At 29.4% G+C, this 21,502-nt stretch overlaps 1 protein-coding gene across 1 annotated transcript in view; it reads right to left on the reverse strand.

Annotated features, from left to right (window-relative positions):
• The window catches only part of LOC148311922 (IDLSRF-like peptide), a 101,126-nt gene extending 80,008 nt beyond the window's left edge, over positions 1-21,118 (reverse strand). Inside the window, exons 1-2 of the mRNA XM_088278221.1 lie at positions 20,999-21,118; positions 6,310-6,432 (exon numbers count right to left, since the gene is read on the reverse strand). Coding sequence (XP_088134347.1) covers positions 6,310-6,430 — 121 coding nt within the window. The 5' untranslated portion in view covers positions 6,431-6,432; positions 20,999-21,118. The remainder of the gene's footprint in view (positions 1-6,309; positions 6,433-20,998) is intronic.
• Positions 21,119-21,502: the final 384 nt, after the last annotated feature.

Raw genomic sequence — 21,502 nt, forward strand, 5'->3', positions numbered from 1 at the left:
ATAATAGAACAACATATATTTTTATTTTTTTGACATCTCATCAAAGATGAAGAAGAATATGGAAGTCTGGGCATTAACGGGCATTTACCAACAGATGTCTCTAGTTAAGTTCTAGTGATTCAAGAACAAGGTTTTTAAATTGGTTTTTATATATAAAACTTCCAAGTATTTGAGTAGTGTGGTTATCAATAATTGGTAGAATTGCTGAATGTTACACGTGTGTAAAGTGATCACTTAAACCAGCCTATAACGGTCGTCAGCCCCGTAAATGCCCAGACTTCCATATTCTTCTTCGTCTTTGATGAGATGTCAAAAAATAATATGAAAAATAACTCCTATAATTGAAGATAATCCATATTTGAGAAAAGTATTTGGACACACTCAAAATGTTGTAAATAGAACAACACACCACTTATGGAAGGAAGGAAGTTTCTAGTCTGTATTGAGCGAACGACTCATTCAATGACATGAAAAATACATTTCTTAATAACAACCAGTATGCCTTTTTCCACAGGAGTAGGCAGAGAAAATCAAAAGCTATACTTATCTGTCTTTGTAAACATTATTCGCCTTTTTTTAATCCGTGCATCTCTTCATACATACCGAAAAATTATTTAGACTCCTGATCAGATCACGTTTAGGTTTTTGATATACGTGATCGTGCTACGTTTTGCTCGGTCTTCATCCATTCCTATTTCTAACTACATTCGTAATGTAGGAACGTATGCCGGGTACAGCTAGCAGCTATAAGTATTATTTTTCTGCCAACTAATAATCACTAAATTTATTTATAGGAAGAAGTCTGCAATAATAGTTATGTACGGAGATTACTCTCTTTATGAAAACTTTTAATAGAAAAAACTTTTGTAGTGTCATAAAATTGATCATTTGTTTTATTAAAAGTAATATGAGTAATATGTTTTTATCAAAATAAATTAATAAATTTTAAAAAGAGGGAGAAGTTTAGTGTTTATTGTGTATAAATAATGATATAATTTGTGTTTCAAACACCCTGAAAACAGTGTGCGAAAATACGTTATATGTAAATTTCTAAGTCTACCAAGTTTGAATGGTATAAGCTAAAAACGATTTCGCTTTGCGTGATTCAAATATGTATGAATTTTTTTCACATAAAACTTCACACATTACATTAACTGGAATTGTTTTATAATAATTTCTAGACATTTCGCTGTTAAATTTTATTATTAAATTATGCGATTAATTTTGGAAATAAACGTCGGAAAATGGTGCCAATAAATTGTGATTATCCTTGATGATAAGTTTTATTAGGCGTTGTTCCATGTAAAATCCAGCCATTATACATTTTCTTTGAATTATTCATACCCTTTTTTGGAGCTGTTGTAAATTATTAGCATGAAGGGGAAAAATAACTAAAGAAATGAGATGGTTCTCTAAATGTGGCAATTAAAAATGTGGTGTCCCTATCATTATTAAATCCTGGTAAAAGTTTTTCTCATTTTCTCGCAATTTTGACGTAAAACGTCTTTTATTTTAGTCAAAATAGGAGTAATATTTTTAAATAAATACTGTTTCACAATGTTTTGAGTGTCTTTTTTTTGTTCCCAAACTCTGAATTTGCTACACTTAGGAGTTTTTTTTGTGTAAAGATTATTTTATTTATTTCTCAGACATTTTTTTGAGAGTAAAAAAATAAGAAATAAAAAAGTTGTAATGTTCCTTAAAAATTATTCACATATTCACAATTATACGCGCGAACAGAATAAAAATAAGTTTTTTTGGCATAGAATGCGACTTTTGCGATAATTCGCATTTTATATTGATTTATATGGGAGAAATTATTTCGCTTAGTGAGTGTTTCACATAACGAGTATGATTCGAACGAATTATTCTCATTATGAGAGTTTCCACTAAAATTGCTTGATTATTCATGGGATCTTTTCGGGGAAGTGGATTAATAAAATATTAATGTAACATATTCATAGCATTAGGAGTTTCACATTTTTATATTTTAATTATAATAATTTTCCATATTTCTCCACAGTCACAAATATTATTTTATTAACTTTTGTCTAGGGAATTATATCCACCATTTTACATTGCTGGAATTCTATTATTGTGGGAAAATAAAACGACCATGTTATATATTTTTTCTATGAAGCGACCCTTTTTGAAGGCGGAGAGTAGTGTTTTTTGTATAATGAAGACTAAACTTTTAACATTATATGAATAATTATTTAGCTATGTGGTCTTTTAGTATGGTATTTATAAGAATATTAAGAGATTATTATGCCATGACTAAGCTGTGTTTTCAATACTTGGTCAGACATATTTTGTTTATAAAAAAATACGATTTGAAAAATGTGAAAAAAGAATAAAAATTAAATAAAAACGTAAAGAAGAATGAAGCAATAACTAATATTTTTCAACATAATTGAATGAGAATATGGAAGTCTGGAAATTTACAGGACTCATTCTCATAGACTGATTAAGGGATTATTTTACACACGTGCAACATTCAACATACTACCCATGAAATTAAAAGCTCCATAAAAAACAAAATCATATTTTCAGGCGTTTTCCAGTGTGCAAAAATTATCCGAGGATCTTGCATCTTTACTTCAAAATAAAAGGGTTTCTGCCAAATAAAAACTTTCTCAATCCAACATGTATCATGAGATTGATCCACGTATGTATGAGTTTTAAAAATTTGAGTAGTATGGTTGTCAATCATGAGTATAATGGTGAATTTTGCAGACGTATAAAGTGATCACTTAACCAGCCTTTGACAGGTCATCAGCCCTGTAAATACCCCGAGTGTAAATATCCATATGCTTCTTTATCTATGAAAAAAGTGTCAAAAAATATTAAAAATAGCTCATAAGTAGAGAAAACCCAGATTTGTGAAGAAGTATTTATTTTTACACACTCCAAATGTTGTCAACTGATGTATAGTGATGTCAATCGGTGATATATGATGAAAATTTAGAAATCAATACATTTGGTAAATTTTTATATAAATTGTAAAGCAGTGAAACTAAAATAAGCATGCATTTTTAGAAAGTAGTATGAAAAATTAATGATTTCTATTCATGGAATTTTACAGCTTTTCTTGGCTTTCTTAACATCTTTAAGGGTTAATAAAACGTGCACTCTTTTCATTACTGTTCAAGGGTAGTTTTATGGTTTCTCTCCAAGACGATGTTTTATGTAAGGGATGATACCTATAGGTACCTGTTGCGAGGCTTGTATAACAATTTTCATTACACTCTGTTTATTTTTTAAGGCGATAATTACTAAATTTGTATCAAGGTACCAGCAATAAATTGAGTTTATTGTATTTTTAAGTAATGCTACTAAATAGAACCCTTGTTAAGCAAACTTTATAAGATTTATAAAGTTAATTACTTGTTTTTTTTATTTTTTATTAAGTTGTACATAATGCGTATTATACTCGTATTACCCGTAAAGTATGCTATTAAAATGTTATATTTTAAGTTCCAAAAAAGTAAATTTTTCATATTTTTTAAGACAAAAATCATAGGTGGTGATTAAAAATAAATATTAATACTGATAATCAGTTAAATACTCGTATGTTTAAAAACGTACTCGTGTATGAAACACATTGGACTTATATAAATTAATTTAAGAAGTATTAAGTAAATACTTATATTTTCGAAAAGTGGTATTTAACATGTATTTTTTTTTTATTAAAAATGGATTAATAAGCCGAATCAATAAATGATAATAAATGGTAAATTTGTTTAATTACAAACGATTTACTTTTATTTAATAAAGTGGTAGCTTTGTTACAATTGAACTGAATTGAATTATAATTGAACAAATTCAATTATTTTTTTGTTGCCAAGGTGTAAACAACTTTTTTCGCATAAAAACGATATTTACTTTATCGCAACTTATAAAAATTGTGATTTTTTTTACCTGAAGTAACTCGATTTATAATTCAAGCAATGTATATGTCACACAAACTAATACGTGCATGTTAACTCGAGTGTCCTATTAAATATTGTTCTTCTCCTTCTCTTTAGTACTTTTTGCAAAATTTAAAAAAATAATTTGATTTTTAATTTAAGTTTAACTTAGAAATTACATTTTTTTCTAAAACCGATTGTGAGACGTGTTTCGATGCATTTTGCATAATTTTCCAACATCCAAAATACATTTCACAAGAAATTTTTAAGAAATAGTGGTATATACTAAGTAAAACGTTAAATAAAAATTTAAAAAATTTACCACAAACCGACTGCAGAATCAAGTATTACTACTTTTATTAACTATTATACTCACTACTTTTGTGGAGGTCTATTGAATTAAATATAATATGATACCAGCGATCTTCTACTGAATCTTTTCGACAAAGTTATTTTATTCATAACAAAATATGTTTCCTTTTATTATTACTAAAGATAAGCGATTTAAGGGGGCATACCTTTTCATATTTCATAAAGCTCTTTTCTCTCCGAATCTGTAAATAAATGATGACGTAAACAGGCCAAATGGGGAGCTTTATTGGAATAGACATTTTATGAGATTCCTTCGTCTATTTTTCATGGGATTCAATATTCTGGAAAAATAATACGATTTACAAGCTTTTTGAAGCTTTCGCTAGAAAAAATGCTTTTCTTTCTCAACTTACCAATAAATTTTCTAGTTGTATAAGCACGTGAACGTTTTTCATATTATCTTTTAACAAAATATACTTTTGTCTTAAATAATACGAATATACCACATGTTCTTATATATATATATATATATATATATATAAATCAATGTATATAAATATACATATATATATATATATATATATATATATATATATATATATATATATATATATATATATATATATATATATATATATATATATATATATATATATATATATATATATATATATATATATATATATATATATATATATATATATATATATATATATATATATATATATATACACACACACAAATCAATTCTCTATTCAAATTACAGTGTTAATTACCGTTTATTCTAAATTTTATACTTACGAAGTTATTCACTTATTGCTTTGAAATTCTGTTATTTAATACGGGCATGTTTTAATAATAGTTTCTCATTTCACCAATTGATTGGACATTGTGTTAATCTTTTTTCAAAAATAAATAAATTCACATTTTGAGTGGATATCTTAACGTTTTTTTCGAACACCTTAATTTTTTTTCGTAAAGAAAATGAAAACGTAAAATCCGATACAATTTCCATTGAAAATAAATTTGACAAATTCTGACGCATGAATTTTCCATTCCGAAGTAAATTACAAAGTTATCACGTTTCAATATTTTCCTACAGTCAATTCACCGTAATCCCTTTTAAATTTCAGTTTACACAAGTATGAGAGGGTTTTTTTTGTTTCAAAAAAGGTCTCGTGAAATTAGGGATGAGAAAGATGAGAATGTGAAGTCATGAGTGAGGTAAATGGTGGCCAAGGGAAGTATAAAAAGGAACGTAGGGAAGGCGCGATGGGTACATTTAATATAATTGAAGTATTATGCAATCGTTTGAAATAGTATTAAGGTAAAAGGCTTCCCAAAAACGTTTTAATTTTGAGACATTACTTTGAATTTGTTCCATAAAATGTTGGATCAATATATTTAACGATAAAAATTTCAGAAGTTCAAAATATATTAATAATTGTGGTATCACCAATATACAATATAAATATATATATAAATAACATAATTAAGATATAACGCGAGTGTTTTAGCTAGAATTTTCACCCATTATTTTTACATTACATTTGACACATGAAATTATAGTAACTTTAAACATAAAGTATTAATGCACTCACCAGACGGCATAGGCTATAAAACTTAAAATGTTGAAGCCTGCTGAGGATTATGATAAGCGGTGTTGCCTAAGCCGTAGCTAGATTTCAGAGTCACTTGGACGTTAGGTAATTAAAAAAAAAAATAGTTTTAAAATCACTATAAATATTTTCACTCCAATATTTATTAAATATTACCCTGGACTGGTTGGTACCTGAAGCGGAAGGCTGATCACCTTTCCTTTGTGTGTTAACGATCAAGATCCCACTGTGTTTATATAATGCAGTGCCCTATGTACCATTGGGGTGCGGATAAGGGTTTGAATTGAATTGATTTGAAATAAATATTATATTATAACTTAATTATAATATCAACCGGTTTCGAAGCTAACCGCTTATTTTTCAAGAATGATTAACACTTAATAGTAATATAATAAATAATTACATTAGTGGGCTTTTTGCCAATAAGCAATATCTTCCAACCAACCAAAAATTATTTTTTGACTTACCGGTCCGTTTGGCGCTCAGGTGACCGTAGAGGCGCGACAGGTCGATGCAGAGGGCGGGGGGCAGAGTGGAGAAAAGCGCGATAAGCAGCACGCCCGCCGCGGCTACCTGCTTGGCCGCCATGCCTAGAAAGACCAAATTAGCCAATTTATTTAAAGTTGTTGGGTAATATATCCAAAATAAAACAAGGTTTGTTGGATTGAATTCTACATTTATTTATGAACATATATGTTAATACGTGACGCATTTCGTCTTCTTGTCCAAATTGTATAATTTTAGTCAGTGTTTGATAATGTCCTAAAATAAATTGACTAATTTATTCATAGTTGTTGGGTAATATATCCAAAATAAAACAACGTTTGTTGGATTGAATTGTACATTTATTTATGTATACGTTAATACGTGACGCGTTTCGTCTTCATAGGACATTGTCAAACACTGACTAAAATTATCTACAAAATGTCCTTGTATGCTAACAATAATTGCTATTATTAGGTCTAGGAGTATATATATATAATGGTGGGTATTTCGGTGGGTAATGTGGATTTTTATGAATGTTAAGATAAGCAATGTAGTTAAATGTCAATTAGGGTACATGAATACAATTTGGACAAGAAGACGAAACGCGTCACGTATTATATACATAAATATATATACATATTTAAATATATACATAACATATACATAAATAAATGTAGAATTTAATCCAACAAACCTTGTTTTATTTTGGATATATTACTCAACGATTCAAAATGGAATTCTGCCAACTGTCTGCAGTTACAATAAATAATTTATTTATACATTACATCACTTGGCTTGAGTGATCATAACTTGACCTTTTTTGCCCATGATAGAACAATTACACTGATTTGATTTTTGAAAGTTGCAAATATGCTTTTTTTAAATCTCTAAGACGTTTGTTATGAGCTAGAATGCCATCTGTTGTTGAAAAGATTTAACTTTTTTTAAACATGTAGATGAAAGTGTGTATATCCGAATTAGTTTTTATCGAAACATATTAAAATCTTAATAAAGAAGTCTATTGAGTTGGAAATATAGAAGTTTGGGCATTTCAGCGCTTACAACCTGTTATTGGCTAGTTTATGTGATCACTTTACACACTGTTACATTCACCATCCTACCCACGTTAGACGACTACATTAAAAAAATTCAGAATGTTGAATAAACGCTTCAATTGAAAATATCACCTTTCAAGTGAAACTTATGGAGCGAATGTAGTTGGAAAAAGAAGCAGAGGACGACCGAGGAAAACTTGGCACAATCAGGTATGTCAAATACTTGAAAGCGGCCGGGTCAGGAGTCGTAATAATCGTCGGGTATGTATGAGGAGATGCATGAATGTAGAAGAGGCAAAGAATGTTTGCAAAGACAGAGTGGTGTGGCGTTCGATTCTCTCTGCCTACCCCTGCGGGGAAGCGGCGTGATGGTTAGTTAGTTAGTTAAGTGAAACTTCGTCTACGATATCTATGATTAAAATTAACAAGTCAGCAGAACATTTCATGAAATGTAATTAAATTATATGGATAAAGTTTTGGTTTGTTATGTTTGTAAATAAATGTATATTGAAAATATTATGCATATACGTTATTTACTGAATTTCAATTGTTTCTTAACATATTCTCAACATCTTTAGATTGAGTAATAAAATGTTCGCTTCCATAGTTTAGTAGTTACCATGTTATTATTACATATTGGCTACCATACTAGAACAGCCGGGTTCGATTCCCAGAAGGGTGAAAATAACATTAGCGTTTTTTCACATATTACCGTTTATTTGATTTCAATCTAGAGCGTAAGACTAGTCGCATTGATTTCATGTAACTAACGATCAACCTAAAATTACATCAATTTGATGCAGTGTTATATGCACCATTGATTAGAGTAAAAAGAAGAACAAATGAAATTTAATGAAAAGAGTCTAAAAATTTCATATTTCGTCTTGTATATGTGGAGCAGATAAAAGGTGGTTTTTTATTAAAATGGCGCTGTATAAATTATTCAAAATTATTATAATTATTATATTATTATTGGCCCGTAAACTAGAACTACTTAAGTAGCCTCCAAAGTAAATCCTTTTAAATTTTCATATTATTCAGTTTACTTTTAAATTACTAGCATTGAATTTACAATGGTATAGTTGAAAATTTATTATAAACGTAAACGTTACTCGCCTTTGACAAAATCTCTTATTCACTGACCGTAAACATCAACCTTCCGGCGGTATATATACTCGTAAAAGATAGTAGATTCAACGAAGTTAACAAACTGACTGCACAAAAACACACCCTGATCATCAAAGGAAACAAAGGTTTCAAACAAAGAGATAAAAAGAGTGACAAACGAACATTTCAAATCCTCAAAAGCTTTCTCAAATGGTATTCCACTAGACTCGTTAACATGTATGAAACTTCAGTTAAAAGTTCATGAAAAATTAAGTACCCCTAGCTTAAACTTTATAAAATAAAACAACTTTGTTTTAACCACTTTTTATGAGTACACTTTTTCCAACCGGTTTCGACAAGAACCTCCATCATCAGGGTTAATGTACTTATTCTAAAACAATTAAATACTCATAGTAAGAATTACTACATAAACCCCGATGATGACAAGATTCTTATCAAAACCGGTTGGAGAAAACTAACAATAAAAAGTGGATGAAAACAAAATTTTATTTTGTAAAGTTTATAAAATGAATTAGATGTTAAAAGAAATAAATATAACTTTATAAACCATTTACAATAATGCATCTCATATGTTACAAGTAAATGTAATATAATAAATGGAACTTTTTCCAAGCGAATGCATTGCGCTGAAAACTGAGCTTTTCCCCTCGCAATTCAGTAAAACTTGTCAAGCACAAATAGGTATATGCTACGAGTACGTCATGCTTCCAGGTTCCAGGTTCCAGGTTCCAGGTATATATTGTACTTGCCACTGGGAGCTAGTAGAATAGTGAGTGAACAAAGCGCAATTTCCAGGCGTACCTGAGAATAATGGTGCCATAGAAATTTCAAATGCAAATTTCCTTAGAATCATAGCTGTTGGTTGAATCATGATGCGTGAAAATGAGATTCATGAAAATGAATTTCAGAACTTAAAATTACTCAAAAACAAAATATTGCAACGAAAAGGAAAAGGGTTGCACTTTATATAATATAATATTCGTGGGAAAAAAATGCATGTTTTTTCCAGAAGATAAATAATAATTACTAAAGTACTATTTTGTCATATAAAAATTAGATACTTAAAATGCATAAATGTTAACCCAACATAATTTTAATTAAATAATGATTGTCCATTCACAGTTTGCAAAAATGGCTATTTCTTTAATGAGTTTATTTGAAAATGTTCATTTCAAAATCACATTAAATAAATGTCCGTTATATTACTTTGACCTAAATAAATAAATAAACTAATTCAATTTGATATTTAGTAATGAAAAATGAAAATATTAAAATTGTTTATAATTTAATAAAAACGGAAAATCATCAAAAGTACGGATAAAAAAAAATTAAAACTTTTACCCCTTGAAGTGTGTTTTCTCTATCCATTAAAAAACTGAATTAACAAATTGACATGGTGATCACAATACGTAATAAATATTTATTTAGTATTCGCCCTGAATTTCACGAATATACTGTTATGAAAAAATGTATTGGATTAAGAATAGTCCATTAGGGCTTTATTGAAATCACTTTGTTAGAATAACATAAGAAATGTTGATGACCCAACCCCAACAAGCGTAACACTTAATGTTATACAAGGTGAAGCGATGAAGTGAAATCGGTATCGATTATTTTAAGACAATGTTTTATTCGATTCTTATTAGATTTAAGTTTAGTACTGGTAACAATTTTACTGGTTGACATTTCTTATTGGAATTGCATTTCATACAATAAAATAACAACTTTATATATTTTTACATCTCAATATAGATGAACAATAATGCGGAGGTTTAGATATTTACATGCCTTATAACCTATGAATAAATATAACCGGTCAAATTAAAAGCAAGATAAATAATTTAAAAGTGTTTTCGGGAGTTTCCTAGTATGTAAAAATAATCCGGGGTTCGGATCAAAGGATAAAAGGGTCTCTGCTAAATAAAAGCTTTCCCATTCCAATAAAGATATGTAGCTTTTATAGACTTGTACGCACTGTGCCATGAGATTGATCAAATATCTAGAAGAGAGAACCCAGATTTGTGAACAAGTATTTCGACCTAATTAAAATATTATAAACAACCATTCAGTTTTTTGTGACCGTATTTTGTCATTGACTGTATACCAGTCATTTTGAGTCTCAAAATTTGCATAAAAAATTCTTTAACGTAAATTTAAAAAAATCCTTTACAAAATACTTATTACATATATATTTCAGCGTCCTGTCAAAAATATGTAATTTCACTTTAAAAGCAATTTCGTATCGTTCAACCCCACCTTTCACTACCAAGTATTGCGTGGGGTATAATGTACGATTGTTCACATCTTGTTTTTTTTTATAAAACTACTCGAAATGGGGTTTACTGCGCATAATTTTTAATCGACCACAAAAAAAAATAGTTACCATAGATATGAAAATAGTCAACACAAGACTTTATTTCCATCGTAAACAGCTCCATGTCCATTTTTAATATTAAATTCATTTCCAGAATATTTATCATGATTAAACATATAATATGAATATTATCAACAATATAAAATGGTCACAGTTTTTCTTTTATTTCAAGTACATGTTTTTATATTTTTAATATATTTAAATAAAAATTTAGAATTGATACGTTAGTTCACAAACTTATTCGCTTATATTTTTAAACAATAAAAATATTGTTTTTTTTAAATACTGTTAATATTCATAATTACGTAAAAAATCAGGACGGGGTTAATTTTATGGACCCTTCTGTAAAGTATGGTCTTTTTTTTACTTGTACCCTTCGTGTACGTAATATATTTTTTCTCTTTTAATTTACGTATGATGAAATTCAGTATTTAGATGCAGTACCATCCAGCAAACAAAACTTAAGACACTCTCAAAATCAAATTCACAATCTTGTGAAAACTGTAATTTAGTTATTGTATTTATTTAAGTAATATCTTATTTTTTGACATCTCACCAAAGATGAAGAATAATATGGAAGTCTGGGCATTTACGGGGCTGACGACCGTCATGGGCTGGTTTAAGTGATCACTTTACACACGTATATCATTCACCAATTCTACCCATTATTTACAACCATACTACTCAAATTCTTGGAAGTTCTGTATATATGAACCAATTTAGAAATCTTGTTCTTGAATCACTAGAACTTCACTAGGAACATCTATTGGTGAGATGTAAAGAAACCTTTTATAAAGCAGAAACTCTTATATTAGTATGTGAGGTCCGAATCCTGGATTATAATCACACACATGAGAAACGCCATAAAATACCATTTTCATTTTTATTATTTAAGCTTATAATTTGACCAGACAATTTATTTACAACATTTTGAGTGTGTCCAAATATCATCATCTAATAATAATGTCATCTTTGATGAGATGTCAAAAAATAATATGAAAATAACTCCTGTAATTGAAGATAATCCAGATTTTGTTAACATGTATTTGGACACACTCAAAATGTTGTAAGTAATATCTCATTACATATTACTAACACCTTTACTTAATTTTCTTTATTTTTATTTGCTGATATTTTACCCTTTATGACTGTTTTAACAACTAACTAAGCGTTTAGCTACAGTGATGGAGATTTTGCGTTAAATTTTCAGGGGGGGTCAAAATAAATGTGATTTTTAACTCAAATATTTATTTTATATTAAACTGGTACATGAAAGGCAGGGCTGATATATTTAACGACCAAGATAACACTATTTATAAACGATGCAGTGGTCTATGTACTACTGGGTTAGAATAAGGGTCTGAAGAAAAGACAAAGAAACCAATCCACTACTCTTTTAAGACATAAAGAATTATTAAACATAAAATATCAATTAAAATGATTGACCTTTAATTTGACTTTTAATTTAATAGAATGTTCCTTAATCAAGCATTTTGACTAGTATTCTAAAATTAAAATCCTCAACATCCCTTTCGAGCTTCTTGAAACGATGTACGTTCCGTACACGTGACTTGTATCATAATTTAAGCGAAATGTGCTTATTTTATATTCATAAAGCTACTCTCATATCGCAGAGGAAAGTTCAAGTCTTTATTTAAAATAATTCATATGAAGGAATACTTAGAGGGACAAAGTTAAACATATGCAAAGACAGCAAAAAGGGTATCAATATTTCCTAGACTGTGCCTTTGGAGGTCACCTTAAACTGCGCATATTAAAATATCATATTTAATGAACTTATAAAATTTATTTGTCAAAAAAAGGGATGAGAAAAATACGTTAAGTCTTTATTCAAAGCAACATTTCAGACTTTGATAAACGGAGTATAATAATTTGCAAAAATGGTCATGATTCATCAAGAGTAAATATTAAGTCAAGAAACATCTGGTATAAAACAGAGACAAAGTTACATTAACACCTTCACAACTGGTGTCACAATTCGTATTATTTTATTCTTCATCTAACCCTTATCTGTACCCAATGGTACATTTTCTAACCCTTACCCGCACCTTATGGTGCATAGGGCACTGCATCGTATTGACACTATTGTGCTCTCTTTTTTAAATTTTGGTGTACAGTGAAACCTCTGTAATCGGAAATTACGGGAACTTCGAAATAGGAACAAGATTTTGAAAAAGATTTTTGTTTGTTAAAAAAGATTTTTTACTACATTTAATTCATATATAACCTGATTTCGTTTTTAAAAAATGTTGAAAAGTTAATAAAATGTACATAACTGTACCTGTATTTCTACTCAAGTATATACTGGAATAATATTTTAATTACTTTTTTACATCTCAACATAGATGAAGGATAGGGAAATCGGAAAATCTGGGCATTTACGGGGTCAACGACCGTCATAGGCTGGTTGAAGTGATCAATTTACACGTGTAACATTTAAGAGTTCTACCCATGATTGACAATCACACTACTTAAATTCTTGAAACCTTTAGATATATCTTTCAAGAATATGAGTAGTGAATTGGTAAATGTTACACGTGGGGAAAGTGATGACTTAAACTAGCTTATGACGGTCGTAAACCCTGTAAATGTCTTTCATATCCTTGATCATCTTTGTTGAGATGTAAAAAAAAAGTTGAAAAAATAACTCAGATTTTAGAGATAATCCAGATTTGTGAACAAGTATTTTAACACACTCAAAATGTTGTAAAGTATACTTTTAGTGTAAAATGTAAAAAAAAATATGGATTGAAAGGTAAAAGGCGCTTATAACGTAACTACTGTAATGTAAAGTATGTGTGCACCGTATTACGAATTTCTCGGGTAATCCGAACTTTTACAAAGCCGAACAGGCGACAGCTCCAATTAATTCAAATTTCCGAAGCTCAACTGTATTTGTATGCGTGTAAGATTGTATAGTTGTTTTTCTATAAAGCCTAGGTCATAATGGGTTACACGAATAATGCGTCTAACTTAAATTATGATGGTTTTGTCTGACAGAAGGCTGTTTATCGTACCCACGTTAGTCTTTGTTAGTTCCTAATCTTTGATGTACAGAGGATTATTCTCCCGTCTTGTTCTGACCGTCGTAATTCCAACGAGCTTAAATTTCTTAGGTTTGGATCAAATATATAATATGTTATCTATTAGAATTATACAGGCAAAAGCTTTATTGCGGGAGCTTAGCGGTGAGCTTCAGTGTCCTGATACCAACAGTGATAAATGGAAATAAACGCAAAGTTCGCAAAAGAAGAAATCTCGTATATTTAATAAAGTTTAAATTCAAACTGTGGTATAGATATTAGAAATCTATGTACCATTATCAGCAAAATAATGTAATGGTGAATGATCAAGAGTTAATTTTATGATAATTTTAAAATGTTTATATTCTAAATTTTATCTCTTTTTTGTGCATATATCATGTTAAAATGTTTAAAAAAAGTAAAAATGTATTTAAAAAAAACTCCACCGATAAGACACACAAGATGGCTTGGTAGATCTCTGCATTTTTCAAAAAAAAATCTAAAATTGTGATTTAAAGAAATGTTTACAATTTATGTTAATAGAAAAAATAAATTTTAGGTATTTTACCGAATAAAAATATATTTGAAAGCAAAGAAACGAAAGAATTCAACTCTGCGATAGGTATTTTAACCTAAATTAATGAAAAATGTGGACTGAGAAGGTTTAGGCATGTGGCTTGAGTGAGGAAAGAATAAACGTATTGGGCGAATGTTTTAAATAGAAACAGAGAAAAACCGTGGAAAATTTGACATTATCAAGTAGGTACATTAAACATTTGAAAGTGGGCAGAAAATAGTATGTATGAAGAAATGAATAAATGTGAAATAATCAAATATTGTTTGTAAAGAAAGAATGGTTTGGCATTCTATCTTCTCTGCCTACCCCTATGGAGAAGTGTCACGATAGTCAAGTTAGGTTTTGAAATAAAACAGAGTTTATGATATTTAAAAGAATAACTTTAAAAAGGTTTTAATGAACATTCTTAACCCATTATAATTCAAAGATTACGAGTAATGTACAAGTTTAAAAATTCATCTGTAATGAGGTATCTTTAATCTTTTTTTGAGATGTCATATCCAATACTTGATTTTTTTAAATGAAGTTTTAAAGTAAGGGCATTAACAGGGGTAATGATATCTCATTTGCTGGTTTAAATAAATACTTTATACACTATATAACATTCACCATTCTAACTATGATGAAACTTCAACATGACTTTTGATTTGGAATAATGTGTCGACAGAACATTAATTTCAATCATTTCACCTAGATATTTATTTTAATTTATAAATTTACACAAATTTCTTTGGAAAAAAATAAACGTTTCTTTGAAAAATAAATTATTTTTTGATTTTATTTAATCGATATTTAACTTATTAATTAATAAAAAAGGGATATTTTTTAATAGATGCAATGTTTTTTCATCAAAGTATTACTCATTAAAATTTCCGTGGCGTGCATGTCTGACCCACCCTATTCCGTAGGCTGACGTTGTACTAAACCCGACCGTAGGCGTTAAGTTCCACCCGTCATTAACAATCCATTCAGGTTAAACCAGACACTAGCCGTTGCGAGCTTTAATGAAAATTTGATTATATTTTGTTTTGAATTCACGGTTCACCCTCGGAGAGACGGAGATTACGTCGAAATAAAAACCATGAATCATTATTTGGGTCTGTTGATTATTATTACGCGGCTATTCATTAAGTTTATTAATTAATTAATGGAAATATTATTTTGCGCAATTAACTCTTCATAAAGCCTCGATGGGAAGAGAAAATTTCTCGTTAAATTATTAACCTACCCTTTAAAGTGGTAGCTTATATATTATATTTTATCTCTTAATGATTATTAGGAGTTTCCATTTTTTTAAACAACCCACCATTTAAACTAGTACATCGCTGATATTTTAATCCTTATCTACACCTTAATGGTGCATAGGGGACTGCATCATGTAAACGCAGAGTTATCTTGATCGTAAACACATAAAGGAAAGGTGATCAGCCCTCCGCTTCAGGTGTAATATTAAAAAAATATAAGTGTTAAAAAAACACTTTTAATTATTTGACACCCCCCCCCCTACCCTGGGAATCGAACCCAAGAGCTCCAGAACAGTAGCTTAGCGTGCTGACCATTGCACTACGGATACGGAAGTAGAGTAGCTAATATAGTATATTTTTTCCTCCATTGATTATTTTCTGTGTAAAAACCGAAAAAAGAGATAAAAAAGAAAAAGACATTAAAAAAATAATAATAATTAATTTTTTATTAGTAACCTTCATTTTTAATAAAAATACATATTTTTTTCAAAACATTACTATACATTACATAGTGAACTCTATTTCTATTCCTTATAAATAAGTAAATATAAATAAGAGTGAATGAGGAAAGAACGGTAAAACAAATTTATGAGGTGAAAATGAGCAAAGGAAGACTGAAAAAAACTTGTCACGATCAGGTATGTCAAACACTTGAAAGGGGCCAGGTTAGAAGTCGAAATAATCGGCGGGTATGTTTGAGAAGACGCATGAACGTGGAAGAAGCGAAGAATTTTTGCAAAGATAGAATGGTGTGGCGTTATAATCTCTCTGCCTAGCTCTGCGGAGAAGCGGCATGAGGGTTAGTAAGTTAGTTAGTTTAAATCGGTCATTACATGAGCTTAGATTAAGATCGATACATCTTACATAGTTTATTTTACTATCCATATAAAAATATGTAGAATATATCACTCACTCCTTTCAAGAAGATCATAAATAAAATAAAAAAAACTGATTTTTCAGGAGAACGTTTTAAAAATATAACACGATGTATCAAAAATAAATATCAAGCCACTTACTGAACTTTTTGCTGTGTAAGAGATCTTTGAGGTGAAACCTGAAGGTTTTTTCTCCATTTGAAAAATATTTAGCATATTTAAAAAAATAAACACTCTCTGCCCTGTAGCGGGTAAATATTAAGTTAAAAATATGCCTCTTTTGCTGGAATATATTACATTTTCTAGGCATTCCGAAAACATGCACAACTTAAAGATGACGATTTTTGATTTATGACGTTCTTGAAAGGAGTGAGCGATATGGTAAAGTGTAAGGATGCCATTTTATCATTTATGAATGTAAAATGACACATTACGGAACCTCTAAGTTGAGAATATAAAAAAAAGTGTTTATAAAAGGTCAAAGCTTTTTCTTTTTTTCTTTCGTTAACAAGAAGTGGCATTTTCAGCAAACGTCTCAGGAAAGATTCAGGTTTTATGAAAGGTTACAATATTTGCATAATTCAAGCTCTATAACCATCTGCCGGGGAACGAGTAGCGCAGAGTGGAAAACGTTTTTATAATGAAAGTCTCTTCAGCTAGAGCCATTTACATGACACGCCTTGTAATGTTTATGTTTAAGTCAGCCTTATGGGGAACAAAGAGTTTCCTAACCCATAAAACAGGAAAAAAACCATTGGAAAAGATTCAACACGACATAAAAATCTGGTTAGTGAAAAGTTCAGGTTAAACTCGCCTTTTTTCAGGCAAATTTCAACAAAACTAATGCAAATATTACAAAGTATTATTAATTATTTATATTCAAACCAATGTATTTACATGTCACGATGCTTATAGGTAATAATGGTATGGTATGTTTTGCTTACTGATCACTTTTACCATTTTTCCAATAGAAATTACCTTATAAATATATTCTATGCGTTCATTAGATTTTTTTTCATACTTTTTCTTGAATATTTTTCGCAGATACTTTGTGGTACATTTTATAAATATTATAAAATAAAACAACTTTGTTTTAACCTTTTTTTCATTATTAGTACACTTTAATCTACCGGTTTCGACAAAAACCTTGTCATTATCAGGGTTTATTAAATTCTAAAACATTAAAAAACATTTAAAGACTCATAATAATTACATTCCTTTACCAAAAACTTCCACACACTCCGTAAAAATTCCAAATGTGTGAAGTTTTTTCCAAGGGAATGTAATTAATTGTGAGTATTTTAATGTTTTAGAATATTATCAACCCTGATGATGACAAGGTTTTTGACGAAACCGGTAGGTTACAGAGTACTAATAATAAAAAAGTGGTTAAAAAAAGTTGTTTTATTTTATAATTTTTCTATAGTGTTTTTGTTTTCCGTCATCAACCCTTATGCAAAACCAATGGTATTGAAGGAAACGCTCTTAGGTGATCTGATTTATTATTTATATGTAAAAATACTATTACAACACGGCATAAAAATCTCTTTTATGGAAAATTCAGGTTAAACTCGCCTTTTTTCAGGCGAAATTCATCAAAATTTAGTGCGAACATTACCAAGCATTATTAAATATTTATATTCAATGCAATATACATAATACGATGCTTGTGGGTGATCGTGAGATATTATATTACGCTTACGGAACATATAACCATTTTTTCATACAGAAATTACCTTACAAATATATTAAAATATATCATTAACCCTTATGCATAACCAGCGGTATAAAAGGAAACGCTCTTAGGTGAATTGTTTTATTCTTTATACGTATGTGTAATTCTAATTTATTATCTATGTTCTGTAGGGTTACAAAAATAATTGAATTTATTTCAATAATTTTACAGAGGGTTAAACAATATTTTATAATCACATTTTACCCTCCTGATTTAGATCAGAAGAAAACCTTCAAAACCAAAAAATCACAGTGAGGATTTTGAATGGTTCAATGATTTAGTTGAGATAAGTACCGTGTTGTCGGAGATTTGTTGTAGAGATTAAATGTTTTTATGTTGTATTTTAATTAAATAATGACTCATTTCCGTCATTTCCGCTGGTTTAAATAAAATAATACAATTTAAAACATTTACTTCCTATAACGTTCCCTCCGATAAATCGAACCCATATCAACGTTATAGGGGGCTTACTTTATACTGGCGGTAGTGTAATTACAAGAAGAATCTTTCAAGCCTGGTGATGAGAAGTCAGACGAAGCGAAAAACAAGTTTGAACTCTCTGAAGGGGTCCTTGGACCTCAGGGCTCAGGTACATAGTCAAATATAGCAAAATCAACCAAATTAAAATACCAAATTACACACGACCACAAAATCAATCAATATTAGTTCCACGAAACGCTCTTGTTACATTTTTCCCAGTAAAATTTATACCTCCTGTGGGATTAATTCCAATACCTAAAAATGCAACAGGCAAATCTCTTCCTAGTTGATGCAACAGTTATTTGTAATAAAACTCTGACCGTTGTGCTCGTAAAATTCAGGGTAATGTTTTATTTATCGGAAAGCGACCCTAACAAGCCGTCACACTACGTTGGAGGCTTCATTCAGTCAAACAAGTAAATTATATTGTTATTGTAATCGATAGAATGAAAATATATTTCTTATTTATTAGGGAAAGACTAATTAATGTAAAACATTTTTGATTAATTACAAAAAAAGATAATCCTTTCTTTCAGTATCTACTGAATAAAATAAACAAAAGTTTTTTTTTTTATTTTAAATCCACTTTCGAATATGCTTTCTTGAATGATATGTTTTATATTTTTTTATTGCAAAGGAAATATATTTATTCAGATTGAATTTTCTTATACATTAAGGAATAATGATACGTGCGTTTTTTATAGAATTTAAGTTAAAAAAAAAATATGTTCATTAGTTAAAATATAAATACATGGCTATGAAAAGGTCTTTTAAGCAGACTAAACTTGAATATTTTTTTTGAGGTTCATAATAGTTCCGACGGGATTGATGAAATCGATAATACAAATAAAAAAATAATTTCACGTACTTCGTCAGTAAAGATAATGCTTAAAATCATTATTCGTAAATGTATTTTTTTTTGAAAAATATTAATTTATTTAAAAAAACATTTTTTGCCCGTATAAAATTTTGGCGCAGTTATAATATTTCTTTTTGCAAAGCCAAACAATTTTTAGGTCTAAAGTTATTTTACTTTGATAATTGAATGCTTGTCTCAAATATGAATTTTCTACAAGCTCACTAGAATTCTATTTTAGTATAAAAAAGCTGATCTTTAATCCTTTTTTGTTTGAACCAGTTTCTTGGATCTTAAGTGAGGCCATCTAAGAAAAAAACGTCACCATTTTTTTAGTCAAAAATAAAATATATTTTATTTCAAAGGGATAACTAATTAAATTTATAATAAACCATAATTTCAACTCAAGCAGTCGTAAAATTTTTATTTGATAAGTTAAGTTTTTCTAATTAACACGATAATTTTTTGTAATAATTTTACCATCCTTTTTCGTTTAGTATGTAAAATGTGACACCAAAAATTTAAGACCATAAATTTGCATTTATTTGACTGCAAATTTATGATTGGTTGTAATAAAAATAAAAGTACAATCTTTTGAAATATGATCTTAACGCGTTTCAATATAACAAAAAATGCGTGTAAAAAAGTGAATGCTTATTTTAATGTTATTTAATTTTTTAGAAACAATATTGTCGTGAGATGTAGAAAATAGTGTTGAAACTCAAAAAAATGGAGGCTTATACTTTCGTTTTGGGCGCCGTTCGGTTCCACCCCCATAACAAAGGAAACGATGAAAACTTGGAGAACTTGTTGATCAAGTATAGAAGTATCAACCCTTAAAAATAATCCTGAAAACATAGTATTTTTCTACATGGTAAAAAATAGCTGTTTTGTATTTTATTTCAATAATTATAAATATTAATGCTTTTTTTGATATTTGAATACCTAGAATGGAAGATTAAAAACTTTTTTTTTTTAAATCAGGAATCCCGTTCTTTAAATTTATACTCGGGATCATTTTTTCAATTCATTTAAGTTTTTATAGGAAATAAAATATTTTCGTTATCTGAATTCAACATTTTATTTTTGATTCTTAAAAAAAGTAGAAGAAAATGTTATTGTGTAAAAAATATTTTTTTTCATGAATAATACAACAAAGAGACTGAAAATCAACGTTGCGTCGCTATGCAAAGAGCCTGGAGAATTATTCATGAAGTGAACGTATGTGTATTGTTTGAACGGGAAAATATACCTATATATACTCTAGAGTTGGTAGTATATATGTGCTAATATGAGACCAACCTTATTGATAGAGGTTCCGCGTTGACGTGAGGACACTAGCACTTCTAACTACGGAATGCCAGCTACGGTTCTACGGATCCAGCAGCGCCCTCTACGCGAGCTTTTATACTATCGTTCTCTTCCCACGTCACGCCGCTCCGCCAATAGCTACCCTCGGAACTAGCGCCAACCGGCATTTCCACCAATCGCAGCCCCGCGTGAGACGGCGCTATCTCACCCTGGGTGGAAAATTCTAGCAACGCACGGGTCAGACAGAGAAGAAAAATTTCAGGTGAAAATTTTTGCCCTAAGCGCAATAAACTAGGGCAATGTTGAAAAGATTGCGTTGGGCGAGGTCAGCTTATAACTTTACTTTTCATTTCAACTTGGAAATATTTTAAGAAATAATATACATTTAAGCCTGCTTCCTACGAAGATACTTCTATTGTTCAAAATTTAATGTAAGTATTATGAAGTTTCCCTTTTCAGGCAGCTTTATCGCCGAGCCAAACAAAGGGAATCTGG

This window comes from Brachycentrus maculatus, unplaced genomic scaffold (genome assembly GCF_059751285.1).
Source record: "Brachycentrus maculatus isolate JH-2025_06_01 unplaced genomic scaffold, ASM5975128v1 h1tg000055l, whole genome shotgun sequence".
In the NCBI taxonomy this organism is placed as follows: Eukaryota; Metazoa; Arthropoda; class Insecta; order Trichoptera; family Brachycentridae; genus Brachycentrus; species Brachycentrus maculatus.